The sequence below is a fragment of the Bombus vancouverensis genome, chromosome 8, assembly GCF_051014615.1.
Source record: "Bombus vancouverensis nearcticus chromosome 8, iyBomVanc1_principal, whole genome shotgun sequence".
In the NCBI taxonomy this organism is placed as follows: Eukaryota; Metazoa; Arthropoda; class Insecta; order Hymenoptera; family Apidae; genus Bombus; species Bombus vancouverensis.
In genome coordinates, this window is record NC_134918.1 from 6,867,898 (window position 1) to 6,887,821 (window position 19,924).

A 19,924-nucleotide genomic window follows, 5' to 3' on the forward strand; every position below is an offset into this window, starting at 1 on the left:
ACTGTTCGACTTTCTCAAATCCATTGAACAAACTGACTAAGGGAGCACACCAAGAAAGTATTGCTGTCAAGCTCACGATGTCTGCGGAAATACTGTCGTCGCGACAAATTCTCCCTCTTCTAACACCTAAAAAAAAAAAAAAAAAATAAGACCAAACTGAAAAGAAGGGAAAATATGCAGAGGAAAAAAATTGTACGTAGACTGCAATTTTCTCAAAGTGAGCATCTATTATGTATCAATTTCTTGGGGAGGCGTTAATGACCTCGGTCGATGCCGCGGTATGACTGTAATTTCCATGCATTATAAATTACTTCTATAGACTGACGGCACGAACAAATTCAAGAGGAAACAATAACAGTGGAAATAATAAATCGTGGCGAGGTGTAGTCGGATGATTCCTCGAGTTTTCCGCACAGACGTTCTTCAGTGAGCGAAGCGAGATGGACGTGTTCTACGGGCAGTACAACACTTATCGTATTCTACTGAGTGTCTTAGGACTCTGGCCATATCACAAGTCGATTTACTCAACGATTCACAGAATATTGATTTCTGTTATTATGCTCGCCTACCTAGTTCTCCAGGTAACCAGAATTCATTATTTTTAAGCTCTCAACCCATGTACAGCCCGACGTTTTATGGCGAATCTACTCGTTATAAATCATAGTACGAACAATTCGTGGAAAGATAAATACGTTATTGTATTAACACTCTATAAGGATGTGACCTCTTTCTTAACATAAGGAATTAACACAATATGTTTCTAGGTACAATCGCTTTTTAAACCTGATATTACTTTTCGTGGTTGCATCGTAACGTTATCCACAACATGCCCAGTTATGGTCTTTTTCATGCGATATGTCTCTGCCGTAGCAATGTTCCCAGTGGTACGTGATGCTCTAATGTGAACTGTGTGAAGTTCAGATAAGGAGATTCATATATATTTTTCTATGTGGGTACAGAATGTATATATTTTTGACAATCTACGCAAGATAGACACCACGCTGAAAGATGAACTTGAAGTTCAGATACTGATGAAATACGTCGACTGTGCGACTTACATAATCTCCATTTTCCTATGTAAGAAAACATGTCTTATGTTCGTAGAATTTGTCCATGTAGTCGCGATTACCTTAATGTCTGAATGCTTCCTTCCGAATATTATACAAACGTAAAATGTTAAACCTTCATTTATGTGATTGACTGTATTAGAGAAAAAGGTTGAATGGTGAATCCTTTGCACATGACGAAGTTTGGTGTCAGAAATTCTGTTCCTTTAAAACGTTTATATGATAAATATGTATTATTCAAAAGAGAAAAGTGAGAAACTACTTCCATTGTCGCGGTTACGAGACTAACATCATTTGCTGGTACAAAAACATTCGAACGCAAAGATATCATAGTATCACTAAACCACCTTCTTCTCATTTTAGGCTTATGTTGCTCGTGGATCTTATTCGCTACGATGTATGTTTTCGCTCCGATAACGTTGGACCTGCTGCTGCCTTTGAACGAATCTCGGAGACGTTATTTTTCATACTTATCAATGTTTTCACACGATCAGATAGTGTATGTCGATATCGTATACGTGAATATCCTATTTGTTTATACAATTGGATTGTTATGTCTGGCGGGTACGGAACTGACGTTGGTTGTGTTTGCTCACTGGATGTGCGGAATGTTCGACGTAACTAGGTATGAATGAAAATGCCGACTTTCCTCCTTTTCATATGGTCATTGCGTGCAACTGACACCTTACAACACTTACAACGTTACAACGGTCATGATGGTCAGGTAAAAACATTCAAACAATGCCATTTAAACGAAGAACGTGTTTCACAGCGGACCGTTAATATTGCTGTCATAGAACTTCAGTAAATTTATTTAATTACGATTTACCTAACTCTCATTCTCGGACTTTTCTATTTTGTTCGTATGTGCTGTATGTTTCAGATGAAGTTGTTTGTATGTATTCATGTGGTGACAATCTATTTTAGTCAATTGCAGCTTTCAATTCAATCGACTGAACAGAAATGGTTATCTGTGTGATCATTTAATTCTTATAAATATAACTCAATACAGTCATTAGTGCGATAATTCGCAGGCTGTTAGCTAATTAGGGTTAATTCAGACGATAGAAAGTGAAATTCTGTGTTAAGTCACATTTGACTAAAAATTTGTGTACATTTTTAGCTATCGATTGCGAAAAACAATTGCGGATTTGTCTTCGTCGAGGCAGGTCGAGCCGAATTTCAGGGACTTCCGGCACGTTGTGGACTGTCATAGGAATACGATACAGTTGGTACCTTCGTCTATAATGAGTATTCGATGGTACATATCTAAGCTGATCCCACTGTATTTTCCATGCACTTCCTACCAACGTTTGTTGTGGAATTCATTCGCTGGATAAAGGATCATCGATTACGCATTATCGAATTACATGCTGCATTATATTCCACCATGTTCTGTGTGTTTAGTTATTTTCTCTGTGTTTTTGCATCGAGTAAGTATCCTTTCATTCCTGCACGTTCTTGAGAAAAGGTAAAATCCTCAATGAATGTAATGTGTGAAACCATTCTCGAAGCTTCTAGATTTTCGCAATTCTTTTTCTGATAAGTGGTACACCGTAAAGTGAAATCTGAAAAGAAATACTATCTGCCATTGGTTATAAATATATATAGATTGTTTGTACAAATAACAATTTGTTTTCTATAGAACTCAAATATTTCAAACGAGAGTCAACTGAAAAGTGTCCATTAACAGTACTTTTGTTAGAACGAAAGAATTTGCGAAAGAAGATAAATAAGGCCGAACGATTGAACAGAAGTGGAAAATTGACCCGTATTTATCCTATCGTTTTCCAGCTTTCAAATGCTATAACAAGTGCGAATGATGAATCAGAAATCTTCATCTCTAGTTTATTCCTTATCAGTCATATGGTGATTTTGTACCTATGTCACTATTCTGGACAAATTATAATAGATCGTAGTCTGAACGTGTTCAAGGAATCGTAAGCTCAAATTTGACTGAATGCGGTTGTTCTGTCGTTGTCTATTAAATAATTTTCTATTTGTCTAAATGTTTCTATTTACAAAGTAAATTATACTATTGTATTACTAGAGTATTTTAAGAGATGCAACAATATGCAGGTACAATTCTACATGGTATTGCATGCCTGTAGAAGCGCAGAAATTGTTACTCTTTATCATGTTGAGGAGTTCAACGGAAAGTGTGATAAACCTCTCCAGATTTTTCGTTGCTTCTCATGTCGGTTTTTCAAAGGTAATTTTTTCAGTCTGTTACTGTATAATCGTTGTCTGATATCTGCTGATCAAATGTTATTGCGTTTCAGATGCTGAATACATCCTTCTCATACTTTACTATGATATACTCTCTTCAGTAGAATTTCTCCTGCATAATTGACTGTGCGATAGTTGTTGATAGCAGTGATTTGAGTTAATATTTAATAATGAATAATTTAGTAATAAATAATTTATATTAGTCATTGGTTTACATTTCATTCTTCTGGAAATTGTGAAGTGGAATAGAATTTCGATTCTCAATTAATTTTACGTTACCCATTTTTCACTCTTTTCATGTTAAATACATGCAATAAAAAAGATTTTATAGCATTATATTTTCAATCGCGTGTGTTTCGAATGATAGACATAATATTTGCTTTTGCTGAAAATATCATATTAATGTTGTACATTGCGTTATTGGTACACAGAAAATGTAATTGCGAACGAATAATTGGTATAATTATTAAGACAAGCAATGTTTTAATATCTCTGTGATACTGGAATATCGTGACGAGCACTGTTTTTCAATGTTTGAACGGGATAAAAGTACACGCATAATTCCGCAGTCGAATCCAAACAGAATTTTGTAAAACGTAGAAACGTGACTTATGATGCTCTTTCTCTGTGATTTTCATCTACGACCAAAAATCGAAGTTATGTTTGATTTTTTTGTGCGATCATCTATCGGGAGTAAACGAATATTCCTTTCCCTTTTCGGAATCGTCCAACAGGTTTATGAGTTTTATGTAATTACAGCTTTATGTAATTCTATACATTTCAACATAATAATTCCAATTATTGAAATTATTAAAATGTAGCATATTTCATATTTTTTTTGAAAAGTGAAATAACTCCTCGTGCATGGATAAAATTCGTCTGACATTTTATAATTTAGGTACATGGAAGTCATAGTATGATAATAAACAGCACTTTTTTCATGATATATCATTACGCCACACTATATATATTGCGAGATAATTCGTTGCAATTTTTTAGAACTAATAATAAATTCTTAGTTTAACATAAAAATCTGTAGAAAATCTGCAGTTGGACGATGCTTATAAAATAAGTGTACTATTTTTAGCTTGAAACTTCAAAAAAATTTGGATATTTTCAAAATCCTTCTTCTCAAATATTGTGATATCTAAATTAACAATTGACAATAATGAGAATACCTGAGAGTCATTTCTTCCTTGACAGATGAGTTGTTGCATATCTCTTGTCCGTTTCTCGCTTATTTCATATTTTTCCGAATCACTCGTTTGTCGTCGTAAATTTATGTCCATAACCTATCACTACTGAATTTAATTACTGGTTCATCCCCTATTCTTTCACCAAATCTGCAATATAGAAAGCTTGTCATTTTCAGTCAATTCTACGATATTCATTGTCAATCGAGTGTATTATATAAGGCTTTATCTCTAATATCGCATTAATATCCTACATTGCGTTTCTTCATAGAGAATCAAACGCCAAACGATCTAGCGCAAAAATAAATTATGAATAACAGTATTACTTGCTCAGACGTTAACAATACCATTGGACGAAGAACAGATTGCAATGTTAATTCTTGTGAAAATAAGGACATTCTGAATAAAAGAACCACTTCAGACAATAACTGTCATGAGGAATAGGTATATTTTGTTGCAAGAAGCTGATGTTTCACATATTATGACTACCTGATACAAATCGAATTTGTAAACTGTTGATACTCCTCGACGGCTGTTCGACTTTCTCAAATCCATTGAACAAACTGACTAAGGGAGCACACCAAGGAAGTATTGCTGTCAAGCTCACGATGTCTGCGGAAATACTGTCGTCGCGACAAATTCTCCCTCTTCTAACACCTAAAAAAAAAAAAAATAAAATAAGACCAAACTGAAAAGAAGGGAAAATATGCAGAGGAAAAAAATTGTACGTAGACTGCTATTTTCTCAAAGTGAGCATCTATTATATATCAATTTCTTGGGGAGGCGTTAATGACCTCAGTCGATGCCGCGGTATGACTGTAATTTCCATGCATTATAAATTACTTTTATAGACTGACGGCACGAACAAATTCAAGAGGAAACAATAACAGTGGAAATAATAAATCGTGGCGAGGTGTAGTCGGATGATTCCTCGAGTTTTCCGCACAGACGTTCTTCAGTAAGCGAAGCGAGATGGACGTGTTCTACGGGCAGTACAACACTTATCGTATTCTACTGAGTGTCTTAGGACTCTGGCCATATCACAAGTCGATTTACTCAACGATTCACAGAATATTGATTTCTGTTATTATGTTCGCCTATATAGTTTTCGAGGTAACTAGAATTCATTATTGTTATGCCTGCAATTTATGTGCATCTCGACGTTTTATTGCAAATCCACTCGTTACAAATTCGTAAAAAGATAAATTTGTTATTGTATTGACACAATACAACGGTGTGGCGTCCTTCTTGACATAAAGAATTAAGAGAATGTGCTTTTAGGTATTATCGCTTTTTAAATCTGGTATTACATTTCGAGGTTGCATCGTAACGTTATCTTCAACCTGCCCAGTTGTGATCTATTTCATGCGATATGTCACTTTTGTAGCAGTGTTCCCAGTGGTACGTGATGTTCTAATTTGGACTCTTGTTCAACTTTAGTGAATTAAAGTTCAATGAAAAAGATTGATATATATTTTTTTATGTGGGTATAGACTAAATATATTTTTGACACTCTACGCACGACAGACACCACGCTGAAAGATCAACTTGAAGATCAGATACTGATGAAATACGTCGATTATTCGTCTTATATATTGTCCATTTCCCTATGTAAGGAAACATTTTCCATGTTCATAGAATTTGTCGCTGTAATCGCGATTATCTTAATGTCTAAATATTTCGCTCCGAACATTATGTAACCGTAAAATTGTGAAACTTCCTTTATGTAATTGGCTTTATTAAAGAAAACGATGTATGCCGTATCCTTATATGGTAAATATGTGTTATTCAAAAGCAAAAAGTTACAAACTACTTCCGTCGTCGCGGTTACGAGACTAACATCATTTGCTAGTACAAAAACATTCAGATGCAAAGATATCATGATATCATTAAACCTTCTTCTCATTTTAGGCTTATGTTGCTGGTGGATGTTATCCTTAGCTTCGTATGCTTTCACTCCGATAACGTTGGATCTGCTATTGCCCTTGAACGAATCTCGGAGACGTTATTTTTCCTACGTAACAATGTTTTCTCACGAACGCATAGAGTATGTCGATATAGTTTGCGTGAATATTCTAATTGTTCATGCAATTGGAATGTTGTCTCTGGCGGGTACGGAACTGATGTTGGTTGTGTTTGCTCACTGGATGTGCGGAATGTTCGAGATAACTAGGTATGAATGAAAATGCTGACTTTTCTCTTTTTGACATGGTCATTGCGTGCAACAGATACCTTACAGCACTTACGACGTTACAGTGGTCATGATGGTCAGGTAAATATACGATATGCAAAGCATTCAAACAATGCAATTTAAACAGGGAACGTGTTTCTTACCTGATCCTTAACATTACTGTTGTAAAATTACAGTGAATTTATTTTAATTACGATTTACCTAACTCTCATTCTTCGAGTGGGTCCTTCTCAGACTTTCCTATTTTACTCGTATGTGCTGTATCCTTCAGATGAAGTTGTTTGTACGTATTCATATGGCGACAATCTATTTTAGTCAATCGCAGCTTTCAATTCAATCGACTGAACAGAAATGGTTATCTGTGTGATCATTTAATTCTTATAAATATATCTCAATACAGTCATTAGTGCGATAATTCGCAGGCTGTTAGCTAATTAGGGTTAATTCAGACGATAGAAAGTGAAATTCTTTGTTAAGTGATATTTGTCTAAAAATTTCTGCTCGTTTTTAGCTATCGATTACGAAAATCAATTGCGGGTCTGTCCTCGTCGAGGCAGATCGACCCGAATTTCAGGGACTTTCGCCACGTTGTGGACAGTCATACGAATACACTACAGTTGGTACATTCGACTATAATAAGTATTCGATGGTAAATATCTAAACTGATCTCACTTTATTTTCCATGCACTTCCTACCATCGTTTGTTGTGGAATTCATTCGCTGGATAAAGGATCATCGATTACGCATTATCGAATTACATGGTATATTATATTCTGCCATGTCCTGTGTTTCTGGTTTCTTTCTCTGTGTATTTGCATCGAGTAAGTATACTTTCATTCCTGCACGGTGTTGGGAAAAGCTAAAATCCTCAATGAATGTATTGTGTGAGATCACATTCTCGAGGTTTTAGACTTTCTAACGTCTTTCTCTTATAAATGGTACAGCGTGAAAGAGAAATCTGAAAAAGTATACTATCTTCCATTGGTTATGAATATATATAGATAGTTTATACACATACCGTTGGCGTTGGCCGAATATTTCAGATCAATCAGTTCCGCATAGAATTCAAATATTTGGAACAAAAGTAAGTTGAAATGGCTTCTTTATCGTTACTTTTGTTCGGCCCTTTTTACGAGAAAAGACACTCACATAATTGAACGATTGAACAGAATGGAAAAATTGATTCTTATTTATCCTAATGTTTTGCAGCTTTCAAATGCTATAACAAATGCGAATGATCAACCAGAATTCCTCATCTCTGCTATATGCGTTATCAGTCATATAGTGTTTTTATACCTATGTCACTATTCTGGACAAATTATGGTAGATCGTAGTCTGGACGTGTTCAAGGAAACGTAAGCTCAAATTTGGCTAAATGTGGTTGTTCTGGCGTTGACTATTAAATAATTTTCTATTTGTCTAAACGTTTCTGTTTACTAAGTAACGAACACGATTTTATTACTAGTGTATGTTAAGAGATACGACAATATGCAGGTACAATTCTACGTGGTATTGCATGCCTGTAGAAGCGCAGGAGTTGTTACTCTTTATCATGTTGAGGAGTTCAACGGAAAGTGTGGTAAATATTTTCGGATTTTTCGTTCTTTCTCATGTCGGTTTTTCGAAGGTAATTTTCTCAGTCTATTACTGTTTAATCTGTGTCTGATATCTGTTATTCAAATGTTATTGCATTTCAGATGCTGAGTACGTCCGTCTCATACTTTACTATGATATACTCTCTTCAGTAGAATTTCTCCAGCATCATTGACTTTACGATAGTTGTTGGTAGTAGTGATACAAAGTATTATTTAATAATAAATAAGTTACATTCGTCACTGGTGGTATGTTTCATTCTTCTGGAAATTCTGAAGTGGAATAGAATTTGCTTTATATTTTCAATCTCGTGTGTTTTTATGATAGACATAATATTTGGTTTTACTTAAAACATCATATTAATGTTGTACATTGCGTTATTAGTACACAGAAGATAATTGGTTTAATTATTAAGGCAAGCAATGTTTTAATATCTCTGTGATACTGGAATATTGTGACGAGCACTGTTTTTCAATGTTTGAACTGGATAAAAGTACACGCATAATTCCGCAGTCGAAGACAGACACAATTTTGGTAATGTTAGAATTCGTTTCCTGTAAAGCGTAGGAAATGTGACTTATGATTTTCTTTCTCTGTAATTTTGATCTACAACCAAAAATCGTAGTTATGTTTTATTTTTCCGTGCGATCATCCATCGAGAGTAATCGAATATTTCTTTGCCTTTTCGGAATGATCGAAAAGGTTTATGAATTTAGAATCATAAATCTTTATGTAATACCATACACACATTTCAACATAATCCCATTTATTGAAATTATTAAAATGTAGCATATTTCATATTTTTTTTTAAATTGAAATAACACCACATGCATGGCTACAATTCACTTGACGTTTTATAACTTAGATAGATGGAAGTTATACTATCATAATATGCAGCATTTTTTCTATGATATATTGTCTCGCCTCTGTATATTGTTACGACACTCAACTAACTAGCGAACAGTCAGGCACAACTGATCGGTTGGTATCGCGAGCCTTGTACGTTATTCGCGTCCAAGGTGGAGGATTATAATAAATGTACAGAGCGTGGATTACTTCACCTTATTTATTCCATTCAATACTCTGAATACAACTGTCTTTAGTTCACTGGCTGTCCTGTTAAATATAATGGTCACTGACAGAATACTGTTACATCTTGACTTTTAGAATACTGCTGCAGGAGTGCCTCTTGGGGATGTTGCTGTCGTAGAGGAAAGTTTGTGGTGGGTGTGTCTCAAGTCTGTTCCTGACTGATCATTGGGTAAAGACATATGTTTGAGGATGGGCTGGTTGTCTTCATGAAGATTCCCGCGCAGGTGACCTTACGCTTGGGGAAAACCGCGTGTCCGGTCTTTCTGAGATGTACCATAAAATAAAGAAGTTTCGTGCCTTATGAATTTTTTCCGTGAGGTCCTAAAGTACCTTGACTGTACAATAGGCCCACTGTTTATGATGGGTCCGCACTAGGGTAGCGCAGACCCTTGACGGTAGTTCTGCCCGAGGATCGCATCTGGTTCACATAAAGCGTCGCGGTAATTACCAGGTGGCCACTTCAAATCTTAAACATATATAATTCAAGATCATTCGTTTCTGTTTCTTTCAGTACTAATTAGATATACTTAATTTAACGATAGCAGATTCTTTCATATTGTTCCTTATATTAGTCACAGAATTCCTATAAAAAATCTCTTGTTGAACGATATCTTGTGCTCATCAAATTTCCAGCTTGAAATTTCCCAAAAATCTGGATACATAATGAAAATTGCTCTCCTCAAATATGGAGACATTTAAATTGACAAGCGATTATAATGAGAATACCTGAGTCATCTTTTCCTTGATAGGACCAGTCGTTGTTGTACATCCTTTATCCATTTTCGCCTATGTCTAATTTTTGCGAATTACTCGTTAGTTATCGTAAATTCATGTTCATAACCTATCACAACTGAAATTAAATGCTGGTTCATTTTCTTTCTTTCCTTCGCCAAATCTGCAACAGAAAACGCTTATCATTTTCAGTCAATTCTATGATATTCATTTTCAATCTTTTAAATTTTTAACTTTCGACAGTATTTCAACTAATATTCAACATTCGCTAATATTGTGTTTTCAATTATATGTATTATATTAGATTTTATCTATAATATAGCAATAATATCCTACATTGCGTTTCTTCATAGAGAATCAAACGCCAAACGATCTAGCGCAAAAATTAATTAAGAAGAACAATATTACTTACTCAGAGGTTAACAATAGCATTGGACGAAGAACAGATTGCAAAGTTAATTATTGTGAAAATAAGGACACTCTGCATAGAAGAACCACTTCAGACAATAACTGTCATGAGGAATAGGTATATTTTGTTGCAAGAAGCTGATGTTTCACATATTATGACTACCTGATACAAATCGAATTTGTAAACTGTTGATACTCCTCGACGGCTGTTCGACTTTCTCAAATCCATTGAACAAAATGACTAAGGGAGCACACCAAGGAAGTATTGCTGTCAAGCTCACGATGTCTGCGGAAATACTGTCGTCGCGACAAATTCTCCCTCTTCTAACACCTAAAAAAAAAAAAGACCAAACTGAAAAGAAGGGAAAATATGCAGAGGAAAAAAATTGTACGTAGACTGCAATTTTCTCAAAGTGAGCATCTATTATGTATCAATTTCTTGGGGAGGCGTTAATGACCTCGGTCGATGCCGCGGTATGACTGTAATTTCCATGCATTATAAATTACTTCTATAGACTGACGGCACGAACAAATTCAAGAGGAAACAATAACAGTGGAAATAATAAATCGTGGCGAGGTGTAGTCGGATGATTCCTCGAGTTTTCCGCACAGACGTTCTTCAGTGAGCGAAGCGAGATGGACGTGTTCTACGGGCAGTACAACACTTATCGTATTCTACTGAGTGTCTTAGGACTCTGGCCATATCACAAGTCGATTTACTCAACGATTCACAGAATATTGATTTCTGTTATTATGCTCACCTACATAGTTCTCCAGGTAACCAGAATTCATTATTTTTAAGCTCTCAACCCATGTACAGCCCGACGTTTTACGGCGAATCTACTCGTTACAAATCACAGTACGAACAATTCGTGGAAAGATAAATATGTTATTGTATTAACACTCTATAAGGATGTGACCTCTTTCTTGACATAAGGAATTAACACAATATGTTCCTAGGTACTATTGCTTTTTAAAGCTGGTATTACATTTCGTGGTTGCATCGTAACGTTATCCGCAACATGCCCAGTTATGGTCTTTCTCATGCGATATGTCTCTTCCGTAGCAATGTTCCCAGTGGTACGTGATGCTCTAAAGTGAACTGTGTGAAGTTCAGATAAGGAGATTCATATATATTTTTCTATGTGGGTACAGAATGTATATATTTTGGATAATCTACGCAAGATAGACACCACGCTGAAAGATGAACTTGAAGTTCAGATACTGATGAAATACGTCGACTGTTCGACTTACATAATCTCCATTTTCCTATGTAAGAAAACATGTCTTATGTTCGTAGAATTTGTCAATGTAGTCGCGATTACTTTAATGTCTGAATGCTTCCTTCCGAATATTATACAAACGTAAAATGTTAAACCTTCATTTATGTGATTGACTGTATTAGAGAAAAAGGTTGAATGGTGAATCCTTTGCACATGACGAAGTTTGGTGTCAGAAATTCTGTTCCTTTAAAACGTTTATATGATAAATATGTATTATTCAAAAGAGAAAAATGAGAAACTACTTCCATTGCCGCGGTTACGAGACTAACATCACTTGCTGGTACAAAAACATTCGGACGCAAAGATATCGTGGTATCACTAAACCACCTTCTTCTCATTTTAGGCTTATGTTGCTCGTGGATCTTATTCGCTACGATGTATGTTTTCGCTCCGATAACGTTGGACCTGCTGCTGCCTTTGAACGAATCTCGGAGACGTTATTTTTCATACTTATCAATGTTTTCACACGATCAGATAGAGTATGTCGATATCGTATACGTGAATATCCTATTTGTTTATACAATTGGATTGTTGTGTCTGGCGGGTACGGAACTGATGTTGGTTGTGTTTGCTCACTGGATGTGCGGAATGTTCGACGTAACTAGGTATGAATGAAAATGCCGACTTTTCTCCTTTTCATATGGTCATTGCGTGCAACAGACACCTTACAACACTTACAACGTTACAATGGTCATGATTTTCAGGTAAACATACGATATGCAAAACATTCAAACAATGCCATTTAAACGGAGTACGTGTTTCACAGCGGACCGTTAATATTGCTGTCATAGAACTTCAGTAAATTTATTTAATTAAGATTTACCTAACTCTCATTCTCAGACTTTTCTATTTTGCTCGTATGTGCTGTATGTTTCAGATGAAGTTGTTTGTATGTATTCATGTGGTGACAATCTATTTTAGTCAATTGCAGCTTTCAATTCAATCGACTGAACAGAAATGGTTATCTGTGTGATCATTTAATTCTTATAAATATAACTCAATACAGTCATTAGTGCGATAATTCGCAGGCTGTTAGGGTTAATTCAGACGATGGAAAGTGAAATTCTTTGTTAAGTCACATTTGACTAAAAATTTGTGTACATTTTTAGCTATCGATTGCGAAAAACAATTGCGGATTTGTCTTCGTCGAGGCAGGTCGAGCCGAATTTCAGGGACTTCCGGCACGTTGTGGACTGTCATAGGAATACGATACAGTTGGTACCTTCGTCTATAATGAGTATTCGATGGTACATATCTAAGCTGATCCCACTGTATTTTCCATGCACTTCCTACCAACGTTTGTTGTGGAATTCATTCGCTGGATAAAGGATCATCGATTACGCATTATCGAATTACATGCTACATTATATTCCGCCATGTGTTGTGATTGTAGTTTCTTTCTCTGTGTCTTTGCATCGCGTAAGTATCCTTTCATTCCTGCACGTTCTTGGGAAAAGGTAAAATCCTCAATGAATGTAATGTGTGAAACCATTCTCGAAGCTTCTAGATTTTCGCAATTCTTTTTCTGATAAGTGGTACACCGTAAAGTGAAATCTGAAAAGAAATACTACCTGCCATTGGTTATAAATATATATAGATTGTTTGTACAAATAACAATTTGTTTTCTATAGAACTCAAATATTTCAAACGAGAGTCAACTGAAAAGTGTCCATTAACAGTACTTTTGTTAGAACGAAAGAATTTGCGAAAGAAGATAAATAAGGCCGAACGGTTGAACAGAAGTGGAAAATTGACCCTAATTTATCCTATCGTTTTCCAGCTTTCAAATGCTATAACAAGTGCGAATGATGAATCAGAAATCTTCATCTCTAGTTTATTCCTTATCAGTCATATGGTGATTTTGTACCTATGTCACTATTCTGGACAAATTATAATAGATCGTAGTCTGAACGTGTTCAAGGAATCGTAAGCTCAAATTTGACTGAATGCGGTTGTTCTGTCGTTGTCTATTAAATAATTTTCTATTTGTCTAAATGTTTCTATTTACAAAGTAAATTATACTATTGTATTACTAGAGTATTTTAAGAGATGCAACAATATGCAGGTACAATTCTACATGGTACTGCATGCCTGTAGAAGCGCAGAAATTGTTACTTTTTATCATGTTGAGGAGTTCAACGGAAAGTGTGATAAACCTCTCCGGATTTTTCGTTGCTTCTCATGTCGGTTTTTCAAAGGTAATTTTTTCAGTCTGTTACTCTATAATCGTTGTCTGACATCTGCTGATCAAATGTTATTGCGTTTCAGATGCTGAATACATCCTTCTCATACTTTACTATGATATACTCTTTTCAGTAGAATTTCTCCTGCATAATTGACTGTGCGATAGTTGCTGATAGCAGTGATTTTAATATTTAATAATGAATAATTTAGTAATAAATAATTTATATTAGTCATTGGTTTACATTTCATTCTTCTGGAAATTGTGAAGTGGAATAGAATTTCGATTCTCAATTAATTTTACGTTACCCATTTTTCACTCTTTTCATGTTAAATACATTCAATAAAAAAGATTTTATAGCATTATATTTTCAATCGCGTGTGTTTCGAATGATAGACATAATATTTGCTTTTGCTGAAAATATCATATTAATGTTGTACATTGCGTTATTAGTACACAGAAAATGTAATTGCGAACGAATAATTGGTATAATTATTAAGACAAGCAATGTTTTAATATTTCTGTGATACTGGAATATCGTGACGAGCACTGTTTTTCAATGTTTGAACGGGATGAAAGTACACGCATAATTCCGCAGTCGAATACAAACAGAATTTTGTAAAACGTAGAAAATGTGACTTATGATGCTCTTTCTCTGTGATTTTCATCTACGCCCAAAAATCGATGTTATGTTTGATTTTTTCGTGCGATCATCCATTGCGAGTAAACAAATTTTCCTTTTCCTTTTCGGAATCGTCGAAAAGGTTTATGAGTTTAGAATCGTTAATCTTTATGCAATTCTATATATTTCAACATGATAATTCCAATTATTGAAATTATTAAAATGTAGCATATTTTATATTTTTTTTTTTTTAACTGAAATAACACCACATGTATGGCTACAATTCACTTGACGTTTTATAACTTAGATAGATAGAGTTATACTATCATAATATGCAACACATTTTCCATGATATATTACGCCACACTATTTATATTATGAAATCATTCGTTGCTATTTTTTTCAGCATTAATAATAGCTTCTTAATTTGACGATAACAGATTCTTTTATATTGCCTCGTATATTTGTTACAGAATTCCTATAGAAAATCTGCTGTTAAACGATATCTGTTGTAAAATAAGTGTACTACTTCTAGTTTGAAATTTCACAAAAATTTGAATATTTTCAAAATTCTTCTTCTCAAATATTGTGACATCTAAATTAACAATTGACAATAATGAGAATACCTGAGATTCATTTCTTTCTTGATAGGATCAGTCGTTGTTGTATATCTTTTGTCCATTCCTCACTTATCTCTTATTTTTTCGAATTACCCGTTAGTCATCGTAAATTCATGTCCATAACCTATCACGACGGAAATTAATTGCTGATTCATCTTCTTTCTTTCTTTCGTCAAATCTGCAACAGAGAGAACTTATCATTTTCAGTAAATTTTATGATATCCATTTTCAATCGAGTGTATTACATTAGACTTTATCTGTAATATCGCATTAGTATCCTACACTGCGTTACTTAATAGAGAATCAAATGCCAACCATCTAGCGCAATAATAAATTAAGAAGAACAATATTACTTACTCAGAGGTTAACAATAGCATTGGACGAAGAACACATTGCAATGATAATTATTGGGAAAATAAGGACACTCTGTATAGAAGAACCACTTCAGACAATAATTATCATAACGAGTACGTATGTTTTGTTGCCAAAAGCTGATGTTCCACATATTACGAATACCTGATACAAATCAAACTCGTAAAATGTTGATACTCCTCGACGGCTGTTCGTCTTTGTCAAATCCATTGAACAAAATGACGAAGGGAGCACACCAAGGAAGTGTTGCTGTGAAGTTCGCGGCGTCTACGGAAATACTGTCGTCGCGACAAATTTTCCCTCTTCTAACACTTAATAAAAAATAACTATAAAAATAAGGGAAAATATGCAGAGGAAAAAAATTGTACGTAGGCTGCAATTTTCTCAAAGTGAGCATCTATTATGTATCAATTTCATGGGAAGGCGTTAATGACCTCGGTCGATGTCTGTGAATAACTGTAATTTCCATGCATTATAGATTACTTCTATAGACAGACGGAGCGAACAAATTCAAGAGGAAACGATAATAGTGGAAATAATAAATCGTGGCGAGGTGTAGTCGGATGATTCCTCGAGTTTTCCGCACAGATGTTGTTCAGTGGTCAAAGCGAGATGGACGTGTTCTACAGGCAGTACAACACTTATCGTATACTACTGAGTATCTCAGGACTCTGGCCATATCATAAGTCGATTTACTCAACGATTCACAGAATATCGATTTCTGTCATTATGCTCGCCTATATAGTTTTCGAGGTAACCAGAATACATTATTGTTATGCCTCCAATTTATGTGCATCGCAACGTTGTATTGCGGATCTACTCGTTAGAAATTTGCGAGAAGATGAATATGTTATTGTATTAACGCCATAGAAAGATATTGCGTCCGTCTTGACATAAAGAATTAACAGAATATGTTTTTAGGTTTTATCGCTTTTTAAATCTGGTATTACATTTCGGAATTGCATCCTAACATTATCTACAACCTGTCCAATTATGGTCTTTTTCATGCGATATGTCACTTCCGTAGCAATGTCCCCAGTGGTACGTGATGCTCTAAAGTGAAGTTTATGAAATTCAATTAAAGAGATTCATATATATTTTTCTATGTGGGTACAGAATGTATATATTTTTGACAATCTACGCATGACAGACACCACGCTGAAAGATGAACTTGAAGTTCAGATACTCATGAAATACGTCGATTATTCGACTTACATAATCTCTATTTTCCTATGTAAGAGAACATTTTCTATGTTTGTGGAATTTGTCGCCGCAGTCGCGATTACGTTAATGTCTGAATGTTTCCTTGCGAATATTATGTAAATGTAAAATTGTGAATCTTCGGTTATATGATTGGCTTCATTAGAGAAAAAGGTGAATACTGATCCATTTGTACTTAACGATGTTTTGTGCTGGTAATGCTGTTCCTTTAATACGATTATATGGTAGATATATGTTATTTGAAAGAGAAATACGCGAAAATACTTCCGTCGTCGCGGTTGCGAGACTAACACAATTTGCTAGTACAAAAGTATTCGGATGCGAAGATATCACGCTATCATTAAACTATTCCCGTTTTAGGCTTATGTTCCTCGTGGACTATATTGGGAGCGTTGTATGTCTTCACTCCGATAACGTTGGATCTGCTATTGCCCTTGAATGAATCTCGAGGACGTCATTTATCCTACTTGACAATGTTTTCTCACGACCGCATAGAGTATGTCGATATGGTATGCGTGAATATCCTAGTTGTTTATACAATTGGATTGTTCTGTCTGGCGGGTACGGAACTGATGTTGGCTGTGTTTGCCCACTACATGTGCGGATTGTTCGAGATAACTAGGTATGAATGAAAATGCTGACTTTTCTCTTTTTGACATGGTCATTGCGTGCAACAGATACCTTACAGCACTTACAACATTACAATGGTCATGATGGTCAGGTAAATATACGATATGCAAAACATTCAAACAATACCATTTAAACGGGGAGCTTGTCTCGTTGCGGTTCGCTAATATTGCTGTCATAGAATTTCAGTAACTTTAATTGCGATTTACCCGGCTCTCACTCTCGCGTAGGATCCTTCTCAGACTTTCCTATTTTACTCGTATGTGCTGTATCCTTCAGATGAAGTTGTTTGTACGTATTCATATGGCGACAATCTATTTTAGTCAATCGCAGCTTTCAATTCAATCGACTGAACAGAAATGGTTATCTGTGTGATCATTTAATACTTATAAATATATCTCAATACAGTCATTAGTGCGATAATTCGCAGGCTGTTAGCTAATTAGGGTTAATTCTGACGATAGAAAGTGAAATTCTTTGTTAAGTGATATTTGACTAAAAATTTGTGTACATTTTTAGCTATCGATTGCGAAAAACAATTGCGGATTTGTCTTCGTCGAGGCAGATCGACCCGAATTTCAGGGACTTTCGGCACGTCGTGGACTGTCATAGGATTACGCTACAGTTGGTACATTTGATTATAATGAGTGGTAGATATTATATGATGGTAGATACCTAAGCTGAACCTACTTTGTTTTCCATGCATTTCATGCCGACGTTTCTTGTGGAATTCATTCGCTGGATAAAGTTTCATCAATTACGTATTATCGAAATATCCGATACATTATGTTCTACCATCTGGTATAGCCGTGATTTCTATCTCATTGATTTTGCATCGAGTAAGTATCCTTTCAGTCCTGCACTTTGTTGCGAAAAACCAAAATCCTCAATGAATGTAATGTGTGAGAGCACATTCTCAAGGTTTTTAGACCTTCTCTGTTCTTTCTCTTATAAATGATTCACCATAAAGGTGAATTTTGAAAATGGATACTATCTTCCATTGGTTATGAATATACATAGATTGTTTATACAAATATCGTTAACGTCGGCCGAATATTTCAGTTCAATTTGTTGCGCATAGAATTCAAATATTTCTAACGAGAGTAAATTGAAATGTGTTCTTTACCATTACTTTTGATAGAGGGATTGAATTTACGGAAAAGACACTCTGATAATTCCGAACAATTGAACAGAATGGGAAAATTGATTCTAATTTATCCTAATGTTTCACAGGTTTCTAAAACGATAACAGACGCAACAGATGAAAAAGAAATCTTCATCTGTATCTTTCTCCTCATTGGTCATTTAGCTTTCTTGTACATATGTTGCTATTCCGGACAACTTATAGTAGATCGCAGTCTGAACGTGTTTAAGGACTCGTAAGCTCAAATTTGACTAAATTTGGTTGTTCTGTTGTTGTGCATTTAATAATTTTCTATTTGTCTAAATGTTTCCATTTATTAAATAAGTAACGCGATTATAATACTAGTGTTTGTTAAGAGATGCAACAATATGCAGGTACAATTCAACGTGGTATTGCATGCCTCTAGAAGCGCAGAAGTTGTTACTCTTTATCATGTTGAGGAGTTCAACGGAAAGTGTGATCAATATTTTCGGATTTTTCGTTGCTTCTCACGCCGGTTACTCGAAGGTAATATTTTTAGTCCATTACTGTATAATCGTTATCGTATATCTGTTTGTTGAATGTTATTGCATTTCAGTTGCTGAGTACGTCTTTCTCGTACTTTACTATGATATACTCAAGTCAATAGAATGTTTCAAGCATTATAGATCCTATGTTGTTGACAATAGCGAAATTGTGACTTGAAGTCAAATTTCTGATAGTCAACATGTGTATTCCCCGCTTTAATGAATAAACCTAACGTTTCATCATTATGCTGTGTAAAATGCATACACTAGAAGTAACTATTATACCATAGTGTGAACTTTAATAATTAGTATGATATTGTTGCATATTAATATATTGTAATATAGACTATATATTACAATATATGGGAAAGAAGAGAGTGACTACTCTCTTCTTTCTTTCAATTTTATATTGAACGACATGTCATATTTACATTAGAAACTTAATAGCATCTGTTCCACGATTTTTTGATATATTTGCATAGTAAACATTTCTTGGTCGTTGGTCGTTGTTCGTTGGTCGTTGGTCGACTACGTTATGCAAAGTCTAACACTCACCACTGTTTACTTTTGTAACCGAATATAAATTTCAATAACTTGGTTTGTATGCAATGGAGCAAACACTATCCAGCGCAACAAACAGTACCATAATGACAGGTGGCACGTCTTCGAGTGCGAAGTTTGAAGTAGATAGCTCATAAACTTCTATTACGAATATTATGATCTTTTACGAATCGTTGTTATGATTGTATGTATTATGTGTGTCGTACAAAACATTTCAACATATATTATCAGCGTAATGGAACTTAACTATCGTAATTACATTGATAAAGTTTTACATAAAC

General features: G+C 34.9%; 5 protein-coding genes and 1 long non-coding RNA gene across 7 annotated transcripts in view; all 6 read left to right on the forward strand.

The window, feature by feature from the left end:
- Positions 1–19,924, forward strand: part of LOC143303087 (uncharacterized) — a 151,197-nt gene that overhangs the window by 120,530 nt on the left and 10,743 nt on the right. The window lies entirely within an intron of this gene.
- LOC117164865 (uncharacterized) lies at positions 8–6,312 on the forward strand. The gene is made up of 9 exons (XM_076621106.1): positions 8–581; positions 765–884; positions 960–1,077; positions 1,431–1,692; positions 2,191–2,295; positions 2,410–2,539; positions 5,417–5,602; positions 5,771–5,890; positions 5,983–6,312. The coding sequence occupies exons 1-9, from the start codon at positions 441–443 to the stop codon at positions 6,187–6,189; spliced, it is 1,389 nt and encodes a 462-aa protein (XP_076477221.1). The 5' UTR covers positions 8–440; the 3' UTR covers positions 6,190–6,312.
- Positions 2,545–5,167, forward strand: LOC143303090 (uncharacterized). The gene is made up of 3 exons (XR_013059100.1): positions 2,545–3,007; positions 3,147–3,279; positions 3,350–5,167. It is a non-coding gene; the product is annotated as an uncharacterized LOC143303090 (long non-coding RNA).
- Positions 5,462–12,403, forward strand: LOC117164867 (uncharacterized). Its single transcript, XM_033348276.2, has 11 exons — positions 5,462–5,602; positions 5,771–5,890; positions 5,983–6,100; positions 6,401–6,662; positions 7,192–7,300; positions 7,890–8,035; positions 8,175–8,259; positions 11,106–11,282; positions 11,466–11,585; positions 11,661–11,778; positions 12,132–12,403. The coding sequence occupies exons 1-11, from the start codon at positions 5,462–5,464 to the stop codon at positions 12,401–12,403; spliced, it is 1,668 nt and encodes a 555-aa protein (XP_033204167.2).
- LOC143303089 (odorant receptor Or2-like) lies at positions 12,262–14,612 on the forward strand. 2 transcript variants are annotated; one of them, XM_076621103.1, is made up of 5 exons: positions 12,262–12,393; positions 12,493–13,035; positions 13,569–13,714; positions 13,854–13,986; positions 14,057–14,612. In XM_076621103.1, the coding sequence occupies exons 2-5, from the start codon at positions 13,033–13,035 to the stop codon at positions 14,105–14,107; spliced, it is 333 nt and encodes a 110-aa protein (XP_076477218.1). In that variant the 5' UTR covers positions 12,262–12,393; positions 12,493–13,032; the 3' UTR covers positions 14,108–14,612. The 2 variants fall into 2 exon arrangements, with proteins under 2 accessions (XP_076477218.1, XP_076477219.1); XM_076621104.1 differs by lacking the exons at positions 12,262–12,393; positions 12,493–13,035 and having other exon boundaries at positions 13,510–13,714.
- Positions 14,881–19,459, forward strand: LOC117164866 (uncharacterized). Its single transcript, XM_033348275.2, has 10 exons — positions 14,881–15,973; positions 16,063–16,337; positions 16,506–16,625; positions 16,701–16,818; positions 17,166–17,431; positions 17,483–17,526; positions 17,952–18,056; positions 18,181–18,271; positions 18,666–18,811; positions 18,951–19,459. The coding sequence occupies exons 2-10, from the start codon at positions 16,173–16,175 to the stop codon at positions 19,258–19,260; spliced, it is 1,365 nt and encodes a 454-aa protein (XP_033204166.2). The 5' UTR covers positions 14,881–15,973; positions 16,063–16,172; the 3' UTR covers positions 19,261–19,459.

Bases quoted from the DNA above. Each gene is read 5' to 3' on its own strand.
- LOC117164867 (XM_033348276.2), top strand. From the start codon at position 5,462: ATGGACGTGTTCTACGGGCAGTACAACACTTATCGTATTCTACTGAGT. The intron at 6,101-6,400 runs GTAAGGAAACAT...TTCTCATTTTAG, and splicing joins TATATTGTCCATTTCCCTAT to GCTTATGTTGCTGGTGGATG. The intron at 8,036-8,174 runs GTAAGCTCAAAT...GACAATATGCAG, and splicing joins CTGGACGTGTTCAAGGAAAC to GTACAATTCTACGTGGTATT.
- LOC117164865 (XM_076621106.1), top strand. From the start codon at position 441: ATGGACGTGTTCTACGGGCAGTACAACACTTATCGTATTCTACTGAGT. The intron at 1,693-2,190 runs GTATGAATGAAA...GTACATTTTTAG, and splicing joins GGAATGTTCGACGTAACTAG to CTATCGATTGCGAAAAACAA. The intron at 2,540-5,416 runs TAAAATCCTCAA...GTAGTCGGATGA, and splicing joins TGCACGTTCTTGAGAAAAGG to TTCCTCGAGTTTTCCGCACA.
- LOC143303089 (XM_076621103.1), top strand. The intron at 13,715-13,853 runs GTAAGCTCAAAT...AACAATATGCAG, and splicing joins CTGAACGTGTTCAAGGAATC to GTACAATTCTACATGGTACT. The intron at 13,987-14,056 runs GTAATTTTTTCA...ATTGCGTTTCAG, and splicing joins CTCATGTCGGTTTTTCAAAG to ATGCTGAATACATCCTTCTC.
- LOC117164866 (XM_033348275.2), top strand. From the start codon at position 16,173: ATGTTGTTCAGTGGTCAAAGCGAGATGGACGTGTTCTACAGGCAGTAC. The intron at 17,432-17,482 runs GAATGAAAATGC...TGCGTGCAACAG, and splicing joins TGTTCGAGATAACTAGGTAT to ATACCTTACAGCACTTACAA. The intron at 18,057-18,180 runs GTTGGTACATTT...CGCTGGATAAAG, and splicing joins TGTCATAGGATTACGCTACA to TTTCATCAATTACGTATTAT.